Source organism: Petromyzon marinus, chromosome 79, assembly GCF_048934315.1.
Source record: "Petromyzon marinus isolate PM22_M1 ecotype Great Lakes invasive population chromosome 79, UKy_Petmar_22M1.pri1.0, whole genome shotgun sequence".
NCBI classification, from domain to species: Eukaryota; Metazoa; Chordata; class Hyperoartia; order Petromyzontiformes; family Petromyzontidae; genus Petromyzon; species Petromyzon marinus.
Genome location: NC_133745.1, coordinates 22,003,076 through 22,022,660, shown reverse-complemented (window position 1 = coordinate 22,022,660; position 19,585 = coordinate 22,003,076). Strand labels below are relative to the sequence as shown.

General features: G+C 52.7%; 1 protein-coding gene across 6 annotated transcripts in view; it reads right to left on the bottom strand.

Annotated features, from left to right (window-relative positions):
* Positions 1 to 19,585, bottom strand: part of LOC116937457 (uncharacterized) — a 28,301-nt gene that overhangs the window by 6,032 nt on the left and 2,684 nt on the right. Inside the window, exons 2-4 of one of the 6 annotated variants that reach the window (XM_076057009.1) lie at positions 16,205 to 16,433; positions 12,047 to 12,283; positions 3,053 to 4,005 (exon numbers count right to left, since the gene is read on the bottom strand). In XM_076057009.1, coding sequence (XP_075913124.1) covers positions 3,053 to 4,005; positions 12,047 to 12,283; positions 16,205 to 16,433 — 1,419 coding nt within the window. The remainder of the gene's footprint in view (positions 1 to 3,052; positions 4,006 to 12,046; positions 12,284 to 16,204; positions 16,434 to 19,585) is intronic. The other 5 variants (XM_076057011.1, XM_076057012.1, XM_076057010.1 and 2 more) reach the window with 5 other exon arrangements.

Here is a 19,585-nt window from a genome sequence, read left to right as displayed (position 1 = left end):
CTAGTGAGTGACTACTCACTACCACGTGAGTCTGGTGAGTGACTACTCACTACCACGTGAGTCTGGTGAGTGACTACTCACTACCACGTGAGTCTGGTGAGTGACTACTCACTACCACGTGAGTCTGGTGAGTGACTACTCACTACAACGTGAGTCTAGTGAGTGACTACTCACTACAACGTGAGTCTGGTGAGTGACTACTCACTACCACGTGAGTCTGGTGAGTGACTACTCACTACAACGTGAGTCTAGTGAGTGACTACTCACTACCACGTGAGTCTGGTGAGTGACTACTCACTACAACGTGAGTCTGGTGAGTGACTACTCACTACAACCTGAGTCTGGTGAGTGACTACTCACTATCACGTGAGTCTAGTGACTACTCACTACAACCTGAGTCTGGTGAGTGACTACTCACTACCACGTGAGTCTGGTGAGTGACTACTCACTACCACGTGAGTCTGGTGAGTGACTACTCACTACCACGTGAGTCTGGTGAGTGACTACTCACTACCACGTGAGTCTAGTGAGTGACTACTCACTACAACGTGAGTCTGGTGAGTGACTACTCACTACAACGTGAGTCTGGTGAGTGACTACTCACTACCACGTGAGTCTGGTGAGTGACTACTCACTACAACGTGAGTCTGGTGAGTGACTACTCAATACGTGAGTCTGGTGAGTGACTCACTACCACGTGAGTCTAGTGAGTGACTACTCACTACAACGTGAGTCTGGTGAGTGACTACTGAATTGTCCACGTGACGATATCAACCTTAAAGTTTTCGTGACTGCAGGAATTAATATTTTTTCGGGCCCTTCGGTAACGTCAGCTAGATTGGTTACAAAGCAACAACAAAATCCGCAGTTTTTCTTATTTTTTGTTAACCATCTGCGGGGACTTTGCCTGCGAAGGACCCAAAGAATAAGACATCAGCTCTCGTTTGTGATGGCCAGGTCATTTCTGACAACAGAGCTACTCATGTAGCAGCTCAGCTGGGGGCCTTACACCCGCCAAAAACGTCAACATGGTTTAGTTTAAGTGTATAACCGAATTGCAGAGGCGCATAGAGTCATTGCAGAGAGACCCATAGACTCATCACATAGAGACGCATAGCCATAACATAGAGACCCATATTCATCACACAGAGACCCATAGCCTCATTAGAGACCCATAGCCTCATCACACAGAGACCCATAGCCTCATTACACAGAGACCCATAGCCTCATCACACAGAGACCCATAGCCTCATCACATAGAGACCCATAGCCTCATTACACAGAGACCCATAGCCTCATCACACAGAGACCCATAGCCTCATCACGCAGAGACCCATAGCCTCATCACAGAGACGCAGAGTCATTACATAGCAACCCACATTCATCACGCAGAGCAGAGACCCATAGCCTCATCACAGAGACGCATAGTCATTACATAGAAACCCACATTCATCACGCAGAGACCCATAGCCTCATCACGCAGAGACCCATAGCCTCATAGCAGAGACCCATAGCCTCATCGCATAGTCATTACATAGAGACCCATCGACGTTTACAGAGAATCTGACTGCTAGAAATGCCCGCGTGATGATGACGATGATATCCAGCTACTTGGGTCGAGCTATGGTTGTGACGGCCTTACATGTAAAGGGTTTTTTTAATAAATATTTTTTTCCGTTTCGATCTCCCCGCTCTCTTCCCAACCACCGGGGCGGATGTAGAGAGGGTGGACAAATTCCTCCTCCTGCTCCTCCTCCTCCACACCCCGCGCTGCCTAACACCCTCAGAAATAGAGCCGGACTGGCAACCCCATTCCCTCGCTATCGGCACCTCTAGAAGCCGGTTCTCGTTTTGCCGTTTCACGGGTAGATTCATTTTCCGTTTGTTGTCGCTGCCACGCATCTTTGGATGGCCTCCCTCCCTCCCTCCCTCTCGAGCTGCGATGAGGGCCCCCCACGAGGGTCCTCACCGGAACGCCGATCCGACTGCCGAGCACGTTAACCCGCCCCCCGCACGGAGCTCCGCTTTGTTGTTTTGGGAGGGCGACTGCCTCCAACTTAAAGTCTTAAAAAGCTTTTCGTGACTGCATAAAAATACTCATCAGGTTTTTTTTTTCCCCGGTAAAGTCGCGTATGTAGGAAGACAACACAATTATTGTACTTACAATAAAATTATTGTACTTACAATAAAATTATTGTACTTACAATAAAATTATTGTATTTACAATAGAATTATTGCATTCCTACATACTTGACTTTACCGGAAAAACCAGTGAGTTGCCTCCAACTTGCCCAGCAGCATCGTCCCTCACGAGCCTCCTCCACAGAGGCCGACCTTGACGCCGCCGGCACCGGTCATCGGCAAGTCCACTCGGCTCCACGTCCTCCCGTACCAAACGTCACTCCGTCTCTCCTCTAGCCCCCGGTGCCGTGCCCGCTTAGCCCCCTCAATCCGGCCAAACAAAAGCGGTTTCGGGCACGCGGTGGCTGGGCACGCGGGCTACGTGACCCAGCCAACGCAGCCTTGCCCGCCGGAGGAGCTCACCGATGGGACCCTGCCCAGATCTTTCAAGGATTTGTGAGCTCCTCGCACAATCCAGTCTGGTCAAACCCAGGATGGATCGTAGGCAGGCCAGCCTAAATGTTTTTAACCAGCGAAGATGTTCCATTAGGGGGGTCCACGTTTCGCAAGCGTAGAGAAGGGAGGGAATGACCGTGGCCGAGAAGACCTGAAGCTTAGTGCGGAGCGACAGACCAGGTAGCTTCCACACAGCGTTACGCAACCGATGAAAAGATATTGCCGCTCGACTGATTCGGAGCGAGACCTCTGCTGTTAAACTGGAGCCGGTCATAAGCACACTGCCCAGGTATGGGAAACTCTCCACTCTCTCATGCCGCGCCCGAGTCGACCCCGACACAGCGGCAAGAGCGGCAAGAGCCGGGCTCAGGCGCCACAACGTCCGCCGCCTCCAACGCCGCTCATCGGCCACGGGTTCACGCCCCGGCACCTCCCAGAAACCCGCCACGACCCTCCCCCCCCGGCCCCGCCGTACCTGCTTCGCGTGGGCGACACCCGGGAGCGCTCGTATCCGTACGAACCGGGCCCCGCGGCGGCCACGCCGGCCCCGCCGCGGCTCACGGGGCTCCGGTCGCGACCGTACCCGAACGCCGACGCCGACCCGGTCCCCGGGGGGCCCGTGCCGGGGGGCACCGTGGCGGCCGCCGCGGCCGCCGCGGCCGACGACAGCCGCTGCTGCTGCAGGTAGTCCAGGTCCCCGGCGCCGCCGCCGCCGCCGCCGCCGCCGGCGCCGCCCGCGCCGCCGCCGCCGCCGGCCCCCTGCGGGTAGGCGGCGGCCGCGGCCGACGACGAGGCCGCCGCGGCCGCGGCCGCCACGGCCGCCGAGTACGCGGGGCGGTAGCGCTCGTAGTAGTCCACGTAGCTGCCGTAAGCCGCCGCGGCCGCCGCGGCCGCCCGGGCGTCGCGCTGGTCGCCGTACGCGCCGCCGCCGCCCCCGCCGCCGCCGCCGCCGGCGGCGCCGTACGCGCCGCCGGCGCCGCCGCCGCCGCCGTAGGCCCCCGCCGCGGCGGCGCCGTACGCCCCGCCGGCGCCGTACGCCCCGCCCACGCCGGCTCCGTACGCCCCCACGGCGCCGTACGCGCCGCCCCCGCCGCCCCCGCCGTACGCCCCGCCCACGCCGGCCGCCCCGGCCATCGCCTGCCCCATGTGGGCCGCCATCGGGGGCGGGGGCCCCATCGGCGGAGGGTACGGCCCCGGCGGCGGGGCGTGGTGGTGGTGGTGGTAGCCGCCGCCGTAGGCCGCCGCGGCCGCGGCCGCCGCCGCCGCGCTGCCGTAGGCGCCCGCGGCGCCGTAGGCGCCGGCCGCCGCCGCCGCCGCCGCGCCGAAGTCGGCGCCGCCCAGGGCCCCGACGCTCCCCAGGGCGCCGGCGACGCCGCCGTCGGCGCCGTTGCGGTAGCGGTCCTGCTGGTTGCGAGGGCCGCCGTTGTCCTGGGGAAGGGGGGGGGGGTGGGGAGGGGAGGGGGTGGGGGGGGGAGGTGGGGAGGGAGGTGGTGGGGGGGGAGGTGGTGGGGGGGGAGGTGGTGGGTGGGGAGGGGGTAGAAGGGGGGAGGTGGGGGAAGAAGGGGGAGGTGGTGGTGTGGGAGGTGGTGTGGGGGGAGGAGGTGGTGGTAGTGGGGGGGAGGAGGTGGTGGTAGTGGGGGGGAGGAGGGGAGGGAGGTGGGGGGGGAGGTGGTGGTGGTAGTGGGGGGGAGGGAGGTGGGGGGGGAGGTCGGGGGTGGGGGAGGAGGGCGCGAAGGTGGGGGGGGGGGGGCGGCAGGATTTAGACTCAGTGGGGAAACTTTTAGTCTCATGGGTGGGGGAGGTTCTCCCACTCACCCCTCGTCACACACCACACTCACCACACCACACTCACCACACTCGCCACACACTCACCACACTCACCACACACACCACACTCACCACACACTCACCACACCACACTCACCACACACACACCACACACACACCACACACACACCACACTCACCACACTCACCACACACACACACACACACCACACACTCACCACACCAGTCACCACACTCACCACACCACACTCACACCACACACACCACACACACCACACTCACCCCTCGTCACACACCACACTCACCACACCACACTCACCACACTCGCCACACACTCACCACACACACACCACACACACCACACTCACCACACACACACCACACACACACCACACACACACCACACACACACCACACTCACCACACCAGTCACCACACTCACCACACCACACTCACACCACACACACCACACACACCACACTCACCCCTCGTCACACACCACACTCACCACACCAACCCCACCTACCACACACCACATACACCCACCCCACACCTACCCCACACACACCCATCCCACCGGCCCACACCCACCTACCCCACTCACCCACCTACCCCATTCACCCACCTACCCCACTCACCCCCACTCGACCACCAGATGCACCACCAGCTGTGCCCTCTACTGTGCCAGGCTAGGTGCAGGCCATGGGACAGACCCAGCAGGTGCCATGGGACAGACCCAGCAGGTGCCATGGGTCGACTGAGATGACTTCCCTACTGTGCCAACTTGCTGCATTTTAGCCGCCCGATGCTCCGCTCGTTGTTGTGAGCGTCGCTCCTCCGCCCTCCGTTGTTGTTGGAGGGCGACTACCTCCAACTGCCCAGTAGCGTCCTTCACGAGCCTCCTCCACAGAGGCCGATCTTGACACCGCTGGTACCAGTCATCGGCCAGTCCACTCAGCTCCACATCATGTTACTCTGTAGATGGAATTAAATAGCGATTTGTGATGGTGGGCTACTGAGGCAGACTCCATCTCCTCAGCAACCCGCGACCACCACCCATCCTTGCAGCGCCTCACGGCTCTCCGAACCTCCGAGCGAAGGCTGCGGTAAGCCTCCTCATTCTCCGACGTGGGATTCTGTAGCCGATGACAGTGGGCCTGTCGCTTTTTTCTCAACCATCCTGAACACCTCCTCTGTCAGCCAGGGTCTCTGGGGAGGTCTGGACCGCGTACCCAAAGCAGCCATTGCAGCTGCATGAGCCACAGTCCTAAACCTCGCCCATTTACCCTCGACATCAGAAGGAGTGGGGGACGATGCCAACCCCAGCCGCAAGCGATGATGAAATTCTCGCTTGCAACTTTCATCAGATAACTGAGACCAGGCCACTTTAGGTTGGAATGGGGTCCTGGGTGTACACCCACCACCGGAGTGGAAGAATGGCAGGCGCGTCTTGCGGATGACAAGCCGATGGGCAGATCAGCTCTAACGGTAGGTCCTGGTCCGTCACTATGTAGTCCAGCAGATGTTCTTGCCTGGACCTGGGCGTGCATCCATGATGTTGCGTGGATGCGCCGATGCCGGACCAGCGTGTTCGTGATAACAAGCCCATGGGGCTGTACAGAAGTCTAGCTGCCTCCATCCGTTATTACCGAGCTGATCCGGCCCATGCCTTCCGATCACTCCTGTTAGGCGACGTCAATAACCGCCCGGGCATTAAAGTCGCCCAAACAGGATGGAGGCTCCCTCCACTGACGGTTCATCTTCGGTGGGGTCGTGAGCAACCGCCACCACATTCCCTCGCCTCTCTTGTCGACGGGCAAGGCCAAGGCCCACAGTAGCCTGGGGGCTCGCCGCATCGGACACCACCATCAAACCCCCTTCACATTATCCCGTTCGAAACAAGTGCCACCTCTGATTTAAAGCTTTCGTGACTGCAGTAATTCATATTCTTAGTTTTTCGGTAAAGTCACGTTGAAGAGAAACAACAAAATAATATAATATATAACAATAAAAATTCTCACGACGTTTCGACCATAACTCAAACGGTCATCTTGTGTGTTGAAGATGGTGTGTTGAAGATGACCGTTTGAGTTATGGTCGAAACGTCGTGAGAATTTTTATTGTTTTATATATATTATATTATTTTGTTGTTTCTCTTCAACGTGACTTTACCGAAAAAACTATGAATAAGTGCCACCTCCTCTGCTGTTTTGGTGGTTTCCTGCCCCAAGCGGAGAACTGTCCACCCGCTCATGATGTGACTTGGGGGGGGGAGGAGCCAGAACCGGTCCACCGGACCACCTCCCGCATTCCGCAAAGGTCCAGACGGTTTACCGGTCCACCTCCCGACAAGAGGAGCGGCAGCCTCTCCTCCGCAACGAGAGCCCCGGAGAATGTTCCACGTGGCCAAATCTCAAAAGCCGTTTGTTGCACGCTTTCAATTAACTCTTGTCTGTTGTTGTTGAATCCTCAAATGTTGAAACTCAATGTTAACCCACTTGCCAATGTGGTATCGACTGAAAACTTGCTATCACTTGTGTCACACCGATGACAAAACTAGATTCTGTCATTAAAAATTGATTTTTAAACAATCTTTTTACACGCTTTTTATTAACTCTGTCTTTTGTTGTTGAATCCTCAAATGTTGAAACTCAATGTTAACCCACTTGCCAATGTGGTATCGACTGAAAACTTGCTATACTTATGTCACACTGATGACAATACTAGATTCTATCATTAAAAATAGATTTTTAAACAATCTTTTTACACGCTTTTTATTAACTGTCTGTTGTTGTTGTTGAATCCTCAAATGTTGAAACTCAATTGTTAACCCACTTGCCAATGTGGTATCGACTGAAAACTTGCTATCACTTATGTCACATTGATGACAAAACTAGATTCTATCATTAAAAATAAATTTTTAAACAATCGTTTTACACGCTTTCAATTAACTCACTCTTGTCTGTTGTTGTTGTTGAATCCTCAAATGTTGAAACTCAATGTTAACCCACTTGCCAATGTGGTATCGACTGTAAACTTGCTATACTTATGTCACACTGATGACAAAACTAGATTCTATCATTAAAAATTGATTTTTAAACAATCTTTTTAGACGCTTTTTATTAACTCTGTTGTTGTTGAATCCTCAAATGTTGAAACTCAATTTTAACCCACTTGCCAATGTGGTATCGACTGTAAACTTGCTATACTTATGTCACACTGATGACAAAACTAGATTCTATCATTAAAAATGGATTTTTAAACATTCTTTTTAGACGCGTTTTATTAACTCTGTTGTTGTTGAATCCTCAAATGTTGAAACTCAATTTTAACCCACTTGCCAATGTGGTATCGACTGTAAACTTGCTATACTTATGTCACACTGATGACAAAACTACATTCTATCATTAAAAATAAATTTTTAAACAATCTTTTTAGACGCTTTCTATTAACTCTGTTGTTGTTGAATCCTCAAATGTTGAAACTCAATGTTAACCCACTTGCCAATGTGGTATCGACTGAAAACTTGCTATCACTTGTGTCACACTGATGACAATACTAGATTCTATCATTAAAAATAGATTTTTAAACAATCTTTTTACACGCTTTCAATTAACTCACTCTTGTCTGTTGTTGAATCCTCAAATGTTGAAACTCAATGTTAACCCACTTCCCAATGTGGTATCGACTGAAAACTTGCTATCACTGTGTCACACTGATGACAAAACTAGATTCTATCATTAAAAATAGATTTTTAAACAATCTTTTTACACGCTTTTTATTAACTCTGTCTGTTGTTGTTGTTGAATCCTCAAATGTTGAAACTCAATGTTAACCCACTTGCCAATGTGGTATCGACTGAAAACTTGCTATCACTTGTGTCACACTGATGACAAAACTAGATTCTATCATTAAAAATAAATTTTTAAACAATCTTTTTACACGCTTTCAATTAACTCACTCTTGTCTGTTGTTGAATCCTCAAATGTTGAAACTCAATGTTAACCCACTTGCCAATGTGGTATCGACTGAAAACTTGCTATACTTATGTCACACTGATGACAAAACTACATTCTATCATTAAAAATAAATTTTTAAACAATCTTTTACACGCTTTCTATTAACTCTGTTGTTGTTGAATCCTCAAATGTTGAAACTCAATGTTAACCCACTTGCCAATGTGGTATCGACTGAAAACTTGCTATCACTGTGTCACACTGATGACAAAACTAGATTCTATCATTAAAAATAGATTTTTAAACAATCTTTTTACACGCTTTCTATTAACTCACTCTGTCTGTTGTTGAATCCTCAATGTTGAAACTCAATGTTAACCCACTTGCCAATGTGGTATCGACTGTAAACTTGCTATCACTTGTGTCACACTGATGACAAAACTAGATTCTATCATTAAAATAGATTTTTAAACAATCTTTTTACACGCTTTCAATTAACTCACTATTGTCTGTTGTTGTTGTTGAATCCTCAAATGTTGAAACTCAATGTTAACCCACTTGCCAATGTGGTATCGACTGTAAACTTGCTATCACTTGTGTCACACTGATGACAGTACTAGAATCTATCATTAAAAATAAAAATAGATTTTTAAACAATCTTTTTACACGCTTTCAATTAACTCACTCTTGTCTGTCTTTTGTTGTTGAATCCTCAAATGTTGAAACTCAATGTTAACCCACTTGCCAATGTGGTATCGACTGAAAACTTGCTATCACTTGTGTCACACTGATGACAAAACTGGATTCTATCATTAAAAATAAAATTTTAAACAATCTTTTTACACGCTTTTTATTAACTCACTCTGTCTGTTGTTGTTGTTGAATCCTCAAATGTTGAAACTCAATGTTAACCCACTTGCCAATGTGGTATCGACTGAAAACTTGCTATGCTTGTCACACTGATGACAATACTAGATTCTATCATTAAAAATAGATTTGTAAACAATCTTTTTACACGCTTTTTATTAACTCACTGTCTGTTGTTGTTGTTGAATCCTCAAATGTTGAAACTCAATGTTAACCCACTTCCCAATGTGGTATCGACTGAAAACTTGCTATCACTGTGTCACACTGATGCCAATACTAGATTCTATCATTAAAAATAAATTTTTAAATAATCTTTTTAGACGCTTTTTATTAACTCTGTTGTTGTTGAATCCTCAAATGTTGAAACTCAATGTTAACCCACTTGCCAATGTGGTATCGACTGAAAACTCGCTATCACTTGTGTCACACTGATGACAATACTACATTCTATCATTAAAAAAATATATATTTTTTTAAACATTACTTTTTTATTATACACGTTGTTTCGGCTTGGGTCTTAACTGTCCACGCTCAGCTGACGTTGGCTGTACATCGCCACGGTTCCCCTTACGCTGTGGCAAGCTTCGCGGCCACTTCCTGGAGTCGGAGTTCTGCCATCGCCAAGTGTGCTTTTTTAAAAAAAAAGTATTTTTTTTTTTTTTTTTGCAATATTAAACTCATTTCTGTTAACGGATCTGCCAGGTGGAGTTTGGCCACGAGGCATCATCATGGTAAGGCCCCGTTTCCCCTTGGTGTCTAGCACGGCGCTTATTTAGTGCCAGGTGGACGGGGGGGTTAACCAGCCCCCCACACGCACCGATCTCTATCTCCACACACAACCCCCACTACTCACACCAACACAAAGATCCCCCGTGTAGCCTGTAACAGACTGTAGGGGCAAGTGCTGTTAGCGAGCAGCACCTATGAAGGCCGGCACGGCGCACGAGGGGGTGGGTGGCCAGCACCACGCCCGACCGCCTTTGTCTCCCCAGTGCAAGCGATGTTTACTACACACCGCACCAGGTACTCATTTGAGGCCGAGTCGACCTAGGGGAGGCCCGGGAACGGTTCAAATAATCGTCACCGGCGTTGACCGTCAGCGGGAATCGAACCCGGGTCGCCAGGTTCACAGCGCAGCGTAGCGCTAACCGCTACACTACCGCTCCACCACACACATAGCCTGCACCACACGCACTCAGCCTGCACGGCACACACACGCACACACACGCAGACTCACACAGACACCCATCGACTCGTCACCACACGCAGACTTGTGGACTCACGCAGACACCCATCACCACACGCAGACTTGTAGACTCAAGCACAGACACGCAGACTCACACAGACACCCATCGACTCGTCACCACACGCAGACTTGTGGACTCACGCAGACACCCATCACCACACGCAGACTTGTAGACTCACACAGACACCTGTAGACTCATCACCACACACAGACTTGTAGACTCACACACAGACACGTAGACTCACACAGACACCCATCACCACACACAGACTTGTAGACTCACACACAGACTTGTAGACTCACACACAGACACGTAGACTCACACAGACACCCATCACCACACGCAGACTTGTAGACTCACACAGACACCTGTAGACTCATCACCACACACAGACTTGTAGACTCACACACAGACACGTAGACTCACGCAGACACCCATCACCACACGCAGACTTGTAGACTCACACAGACACCTGTAGACTCATCACCACACACAGACTTGTAGACTCACGCAGACACCCATCACCACACGCAGACTTGTAGACTCACGCACAGACATGCAGACTCACACAGACACCCATCACCACACACAGACTTGTAGACCCTCGCACAGACACATAGACTCACACAGACACGTAGACTCATAGACACCCGTAGACTCATCACCACACGCAGACTTGTAGACTCGTGCACAGACACAGACTCACAGACACCCGTAGACTCACACAGACTTGTAGACTTACACAGACACCCATCACCACACGCAGACTTGTAGACTCACACAGACACCTGTAGACTCATCACCACACACAGACTTGTAGACTCACACACAGACACGTAGACTCACGCAGACACCCATCACCACACGCAGACTTGTAGACTCACACAGACACCTGTAGACTCATCACCACACACAGACTTGTAGACTCACGCAGACACCCATCACCACACGCAGACTTGTAGACTCACGCACAGACATGCAGACTCACACAGACACCCATCACCACACACAGACTTGTAGACCCTCGCACAGACACATAGACTCACACAGACACGTAGACTCATAGACACCCGTAGACTCATCACCACACGCAGACTTGTAGACTCGTGCACAGACACAGACTCACAGGCACCCGTAGACTCACACAGACACCCATCACCACACGCAGACTTGTGGACTCTCGCACAGACACACAGACACCCGTAGACTCACACAGACACACGTAGACTCATCACCACACGCAGACTTGTGGACTCAAGCACAGACCTGTAGACTCGCACACACACCCATCACCACACGCAGACGTGTAGACTTGTGCACAGACACAGACTCACAGACACCCGTAGACTCATCACCACACGCAGACTCACAGACACCCGTAGACTCACACAGACACCCATCGACCCATCACCACACGCAGACTTGTAGACTCGTGCACAGACACAGACTCACAGGCACCCGTAGACTCACAGACACCCGTAGACTCACACAGACACCCATCACCACACGCAGACTTGTAGACTCACACAGACACACGTAGACTCACACAGACACCCATCGACTCGTCACCACACGCAGACTTGTGGACTCGCGCACGGAACCGTAGACTCACATAGAGACCCATCGACTCGCACACCTTGGGACAGTCCTTGGACCAGTGCCCCTCAGAGCCGCAGCGGAAACAGACCGTGCGGCCCCCCATCCCCGGCTGGGTGCGGAGGCGGCTACGCGACAGCTGCACCGAGATCCGGCGGCCCTTAAACTCGGTCTCGTCGAGGCCTCTGATGGCCTCCAAGGCATCCTCCTCCTTGTCCATGTGCACAAATGCGTAGTCCTGGGAGCGAGAGTTCTTTGGGAGTGACGTAGAAGCGGGAGGGGGGGGTGGGGTGGGAGGAGCGCAAAAAAAAGGGGGGGGGGAGGGAAGAGATGTAAATGACGGGGGAGGGGGGGGGCACACGAATGGGGGACGAGCGACGTCGCCGAGACGTCGCTGAGAGGCACGTCGCTGAGAGGCACGTCGGCACACGGCCCACGACGCTGCCGCACACAGCGGCACGGAAATAAATGAAAACTGAAGACTGAAGACACGCACGCGGTCACACACGCGCTATCACACACACGCGCTCACACACACGCGCTATCACACACACACGCTGTCACACACACACGCTGTCACACACACAGTCACACAACAACAACAACCGCCATTCGCCACTAAGTGGCGGTGACGTCACCACAACGCTTGTGCCAGGCTATGTGCACCCTGAGGCCACGTGAAGTGTCGAACGCCCGCTGGCAGGAGGTCACGGGGCAGACCCAGGTGCCACGGGTCGACTGACTGAGATGACTGGCTGATGCACCACCTGTGCCCCCTACTGTGCTAACCCGCTGTGCTTTAGCCACCCGGCGCTCCGCTCGTTGTTGTGAGCGTCGCTCCTCCGCCCTCCGTTGTTGTTGGAGGGCGACTCCCTCCAACTGCCCAGTAGCATCCTTCACGAGCCTCCTCCACAGAGGTCGATCTTGACACCGCTGGTACCAGTCATCGGCAAGTCCACTCAGCTCCACGTCCTCCTGTACCACATCACTCCATCTCTTCTCTAGCCCGTGCCGCGCCCGCTTTGCCCCCTCAATCCGGCCGAACAAAAGCTGTTTCGGCATGCGGTGGCTGGACATGCGGGCTACATGACCCAGCCATCGCAGCCTTGCCCGCCGGAGGAGCTCACCGATGGGACCTTGCCCAGATCTTTCAAGGATTTGTGAGCTCCTCACACAATCCAGTCTGGTTAAACCCAGGATGGATCGTAGGCAGGCCAGCCTAAATGTTTCTAACCGGCGAAGATGTTCCATTAGGGGGGTCCACGTTTCACAAGCGTTGAGAAGGGAGGGAATGACCGTGGCCGAGAAGACCTGAAGCTTAGTGCGGAGCGACAGACCAGGTAGCTTCCACACAGCGTTACGCAACCGATGAAAAGATATTGCCGCTCGACTGATTCGGAGTGAGACCTCTGCTGTTAAACTGGAGCCAGTCATAAGCACACTGCCCAGGTATGGGAAACTCTCCACTCTCTCCACAACTGCCCCATCACCGATCGGGAGTTGTGGGGGTGGAGTGTCCGATGGTACAAAATACCCAGGCAGGTGCTTAGTTTTGGTGGGGCTGATGGTAAGGCCCCACCTCTTAGTGGCACGCTCCAGTCTCAGCAGCAGCGTCTCCAACTCCTCTGACTGAGCAGCTATTACCAAATCATCAGCATACATAACGTGGTTGAGCAATAGGGAGCCATCCCTTGACCACACCCGGGCATCGATCAGCCTCCCATTATATCTGTACCATATGGAGATTCCCCTGGTACAGCTATTGAAGGCTTCACGAACTACGTGGTCAAAATAGATGCTAATTAATGTGGGTGCCAGAGGACATCCCTGTCGCACCCCAAGGTGTACAGGGAATGGCTCTGACTCCCAGCCACGTAGTTTTACCCGGGCCCGCTCACCATCATGAAGGTTCTTAATGATCTTGAGCAGAGGGTCAGGTACTCCAAAAGCACGAAGAACAACCCAGAGCCCAGGCCTACTGATGGAATTATAGGCCTTGACCAGGTCAATAAAGCAGAGATGTAGGTCTTGTTGGAATTCCCTACACTTCTGCTGTAGCAGAGGGACAGAAAATATGGCATCTGTGCAGGACCGCCCTATCCTGAAACCGCATTGGGGCTCCGCAAGCCTCTCCTCAGCGTGCCTGGTAAGGCGATGCTGAATAATCCTTGCCAGGACCTTTCCCGGCACACTGAGGAGTGAGATGCCCCTGTAGTTGTTACAGTCTGTGCGGTCCCCCTTCTTAAAAAGGGGGACCACCAGGGCATCCTTCCAATCCTGCGGAACCCATCCAGTGGTCCAGACTGTTGTTATGATGTCATATAGGGCAGTCTGTGCACAAACGCCACCCTCCCTCAGCATTTCGCTTGGGAGATCATGTCTGCCCGCTGCCTTTCCTGGTCTAAGACTCCGGATCGCCTTCAATACTTCGTCAGCAGATGGCACCTCAGCCAGCCACTCACAGGGGGTGACTTCTTCCAATATTTGAGGCACCGCAGCCTCAGCAGGGTCATCCTCACTTTGTGCCACGATGTTTTCCTGGCTGAGGGATTTTCCCTCCCCCAGGACCTCACAGAAATGCTCAGCAAATCTGCGAACCTGTTCCTGGGGGTCGGAGATTGGATCACCATTTTTTCCCCTAATGATGGTAATAGGTGTGGCGCTGCAGGTTACTTTTTGATGGAGTTAAATAGAGATTTGTGATGGTGGGCTACTGAGGCAGACTCCATCTCCTCAGCAACCCACGACCACCACCCATCCTTGCAGCGCCTCACGGCTCTCCGAACCTCCGAGCGAAGGCTACGGTAAGCCTCCTCATTCTCTGACGTGGGATTCTGTAGCCGATGGCAGTGGGCCTGTCGCTTTTTCTCAACCATCCTGAACACCTCCTCTGTCAGCCAGGGTCTCTGGGGAGGTCTGGACCGCGTACCCAAAGCAGCCATTGCAGCTGCATGAGTCACAGTCCTAAACCTCGCCCATTTACCCTCGACATCAGGAGGAGTCGGGGACGATGCCAATCCCAGCCGCAAGCGGTGATGAAATTCTCGCTTGCAACTTTCATCAGATAACTGAGACCAGGCCACTTTAGGTCGGAATGGGGTCCTGGGTGTACACCCACCACAAGAGTGGAAGAATGGCAGGCGCATCTTACAGATGACTAGTCGATGGTCAGAGGGCAGATCAGCTCCACGGTAGGTCCTGGTGTCAAGGACATGGGCTCGCATCCGCTGGTCCGTCACTATGTAGTCCAGCAGATGTTCTTGCTTGGACCCGGCATGCATCCATGATGTTGTGTGGATGCGCCGATGCCGGAACAGTGTGTTGGTAATTACAAGCCCATGGGCTGTACAAAAATCTAGCAGCCTCCTACCGTTGTTATTGAGCTGATCTGGCCCATGCCCTCCAATCACTCCAGACTAGGTGCCAGTATCATGACCAACTCGGGCATTGAAGTCACCCAACATGATGACTCTATCCCGAGGGGCCACTTTAGCCAGCACCTGTGACAGGTCATAGAAGGCATCTGACTCATCGGCTTCGCCTGCATCCCTCCACGGATGTTCATCTTCGGTGGGGGCATAAGTAACCACGACCACCATTCCTCGCCTCCGGCTGATGGGAAGGCGAGCCCAAAGTAGCCTGGGGCTTACAGCTTCTCACACCTCACCGCCACGCTCCCACGCCCCCTTCATTCTTTTGTTCAAAAGAAGAGCCACACCCTGTTGTTTGGCAGTCTGCTGCCCCGAGTAGAGGACTGTCCACCCCTCATGGTGGCAGGAGCCAGAGCCGGTCCACCGGACCCTCCTGAATGCCGCATAGCTCCAGGCGGTACCGGTCCAGCTCCCGACAGAGGAGTGGCAGCCTCTCCTCCGCGGTGAGCGTTCGGACATTCCACGTGGCCACCCGTAGTGGCTCTTCGTTGCTTCTGGAGTAGCCCCGAGGGTAGAGATTCAATCTCCTGGCTCCGCCAATTGGGGTTTGGCCAGGAGACGTCGTAGACGTCATAGACTCACACACGCGCTATCACGCACACGCTATCACGCACACGCTATCACGCACACGCTATCACGCACACGCTATCACGCACACGCTATCACGCACACGCTATCACGCACACGCTATCACGCGCGCGACGACACCAAGACACATCGCCTCCATCGTCCCCCGCCCTCACCTTGACGATGTCGCACTCGGCGACGGGGCCGTACTCCTCGAACTTGGCGCGCAGCTCCAGGTTGGTGCAGTCGGCGCTCACATTGCCCACGTAGATCTTGGTGGCGCCCGCCAGGCTCACGCGGCCCAGGCCGCCCAGCGACGAGGCGCCGCCGCCGCCTCGCGGGCCGCCCCCTCGAGACGCCTCCACGTTGATCTGCACCCCGTGCAGGACGTGGCGGTTCAGGCCCCTGGGGGTGTGGAGGTAGGGGTGGTGGAGGTAGGGGTGGAGGTAGGGGTGGAGGAGGTGGTGGAGGAAGAGGAGGAGGTGGGGGGAAGGAGGAGTGGGGAAGGAGGAGGGGGGGAAGGGGGTAAGGAGGAGTGGGGAAGGAGGTGGGGGGAAGGGGGTGGGGGGAAGGAGGAGGGAGCAGGAGAAAGAGGGGAAGGAGGTGGTGGAGCGAAGGAGGTGGGGGGAAGGAGGGGGTGGAGAAGGGGGTGGGGGGGAGGAGGTTGTGGGGGAAAGGAGGAGTGGGGAAGGAGAGGGTGGAGAAGGGGGTGGGGGGAAGGAGGTGGGGGGAAGGAGGGGGGAAGGAGGGGGTGAAGGGGGTGGGGGGAAGGAGGTTGTGGGGGGAAGGAGGAGTGGGGAAGGAGGGGTGGAGAAGGGGGTGGGGGGAAGGAGGTGGGGGGAAGGAGGGGGTGGAGAAGGGGGTGGGGGGAAGGAGGTTGTGGGGGGAAGGAGGGGGTGGAGAAGGGGGTGGGGGGGAAGGGGGAAGGAGGTGGGGGGAAGGAGGTGGGGGAGAAGGGAGTGGGGGGGGGAAGGAGGAGGCAGGTGGTGAGGAAGGTGGGGGGGGGATGGTGTAGTGGTGTAATGTTGAGGCTTTGCTTTGCCATCGACTGAACTCAAGATCTCCCATTCCTGGGCACCATAAATACCGCTATAGATGGAGTCAGCATGTACTACTGTAGTGATAGCAGGTACCACCACAGTCGGTATGCACTGCTGTAATCATAGCAGGCACCACCACAGTCAATATGCACTGGTGTAATCACAGCAGCTACCACCAGTCAAGTATGCACTGGTGTAATCATAGCAGCTACCTCCACAGTCAGTATGCACTGCTGTAATCATAGCAGGTACCACCACAGTCAATATGCACTGCTGAAATCATAGCAGCTACCACCACAGTCAGTATGCACTGCTGTAATCATAGCAGGTACCACCACAGTCAGCATGTACTACCGTAGTGATAGCAGGTACCACCACAGTCGGTATGCACTGCTGTAATCATAGCAGGTACCACCACAGTCAATATGCACTGCTGTAATCATAGCAGCTACCACCACAGTCGGTATGCACTGCTGTAATCATAGCAGGTACCACCAGTCGGTATGGGCTGCTGTAATCATAGCAGGTACGTCAGTATGCACTGCTGTAGTCATAGCAGGTACCACCACAGTCGGTATGCACTGCTGTAATCATAGCAGGTACCACCACAGTCAATATGCACTGCTGTAGTCATAGCAGCTACCACCACAGTCGGTATGCACTGCTGTAATCATAGCAGGTACCACCAGTCGGTATGGGCTGCTGTAATCATAGCAGGTACGTCAGTATGCACTGCTGTAGTCATAGCAGGTACCACCACAGTCAGCATGTACTACCGTAGTGATAGCAGGTACCACCAGTCAGTATGCACTGCTGTAATCATAGCAGGTACCACCACAGTCAGCATGTACTACCGTAGTGATAGCAGGTACCACCAGTCAGTATGCACTGCTGTAATCATAGCAGGTACCACCACAGTCAGCATGTACTACCGTAGTGATAGCAGGTACCACCAGTCAGTATGCACTGCTGTAATCATAGCAGGTACCACCACAGTCAGCATGTACTACCTTAGTGATAGCAGGTACCACCAGTCAGTATGCACTGCTGTAATCATAGCAGGTACCACCAGTGTGCACTGCTGTAATCATAGCAGCTACCACCAGTCAGTATGCACTGCTGTAATCATAGTAGCTACCATCACAGTCAGTATGCAGTGCTGTAGTAATAGCAGCTACCACCACAGTCAGTATGCACTGCTGTAGTGATAGCAGCTACCACCACAGTCAGTATGCACTGCTGTAGTAATATCAGCTACCACCACAGTCAGTATGCACTGCTGTAGTAATAGCAGCTACCACCACAGTCAGTATGCACTGCTGTAGTAATATCAGCTACCACCACAGTCAGTATGCACTGCTGTAGTGATAGCAGCTACCACCACAGTCAGTATGCACTGCTGTAGTAATATCAGCTACCACCACAGTCGGTATGCACTGCTGTAATCATAGCAGCTACCACCACGATATGCACTGCTGTTAGATTTTTAAGAGGAGGTTTGAAATAGTTTTTTTGACCCAGGCAACGCCGGGCACTTCCCGCTAGTCTACGATAAATCCAAATACTCTTTGGATCTTTCGGCAAAGTCATCACGCGGGTATAAAATAAAATAAATCACGACGTTTCGTCCATCATCAGGTGGGTTGCGCCCGAAACGCCGCGATTCATTAATTTTTTCTACCCACTACGCGATGACTTTACCGAAAGAACCAAAGAGTATGGCTTCCTGCAGTTACGAAAGCCTCAAATCAAGATAAATATACACACACGTATGTATACGTAATCACACGTGATAATTATCAAGCCTGGCCGTTGATATCATCTTTAAGGACACGCGCACGATCGGCGTTAGCGAGTCGACTTTCCCCTCGTTACAGAAATGACAACTATCATCATCATTATTTAGTAACTTTTACGAAATATTTATTAACCCGTTTTTGTTCAACGCCTTAGAAATGTTCCCCCCCTCAGGCGTAGCGTTATCAACCGAGTCGCACCTACACAATATATTAATACATTTACATGTTATATACATATTAACATACACGTGTATATAATATATACATGTATATAATATATACACGTGTATATTAATATATATACACACACGTGTGTGTGTATATATATGGATATATTTAAGGACACGTGAACAGTGCCGACCTTCTCCTCGTTATAATTATAGTTTTTATTATTATTATTAAACTAGCTGTACTACCTACCCGGCTTCGCCCGGGACTTCGTCACCCCAGTGGCGATGTTCACACACCACACCAGTTACTCGTTTGAGGCCGAGTCGACCTAGGGGAGGCCCAGGACCGGTAGAAATAATCGTCACCGGCGGTGGCCGTGAGTGGGAATCGAACTCGGGTCGCCGGGTTCGTAGCGCGGCGTAGCGCTAACCGCTACACTACCGCTCCCTCCCCACACAGATACACAGACACACACACAGATACACAGACACACACACACAGATACACAGACACACACACAGACACACACACAGATACACAGACACAC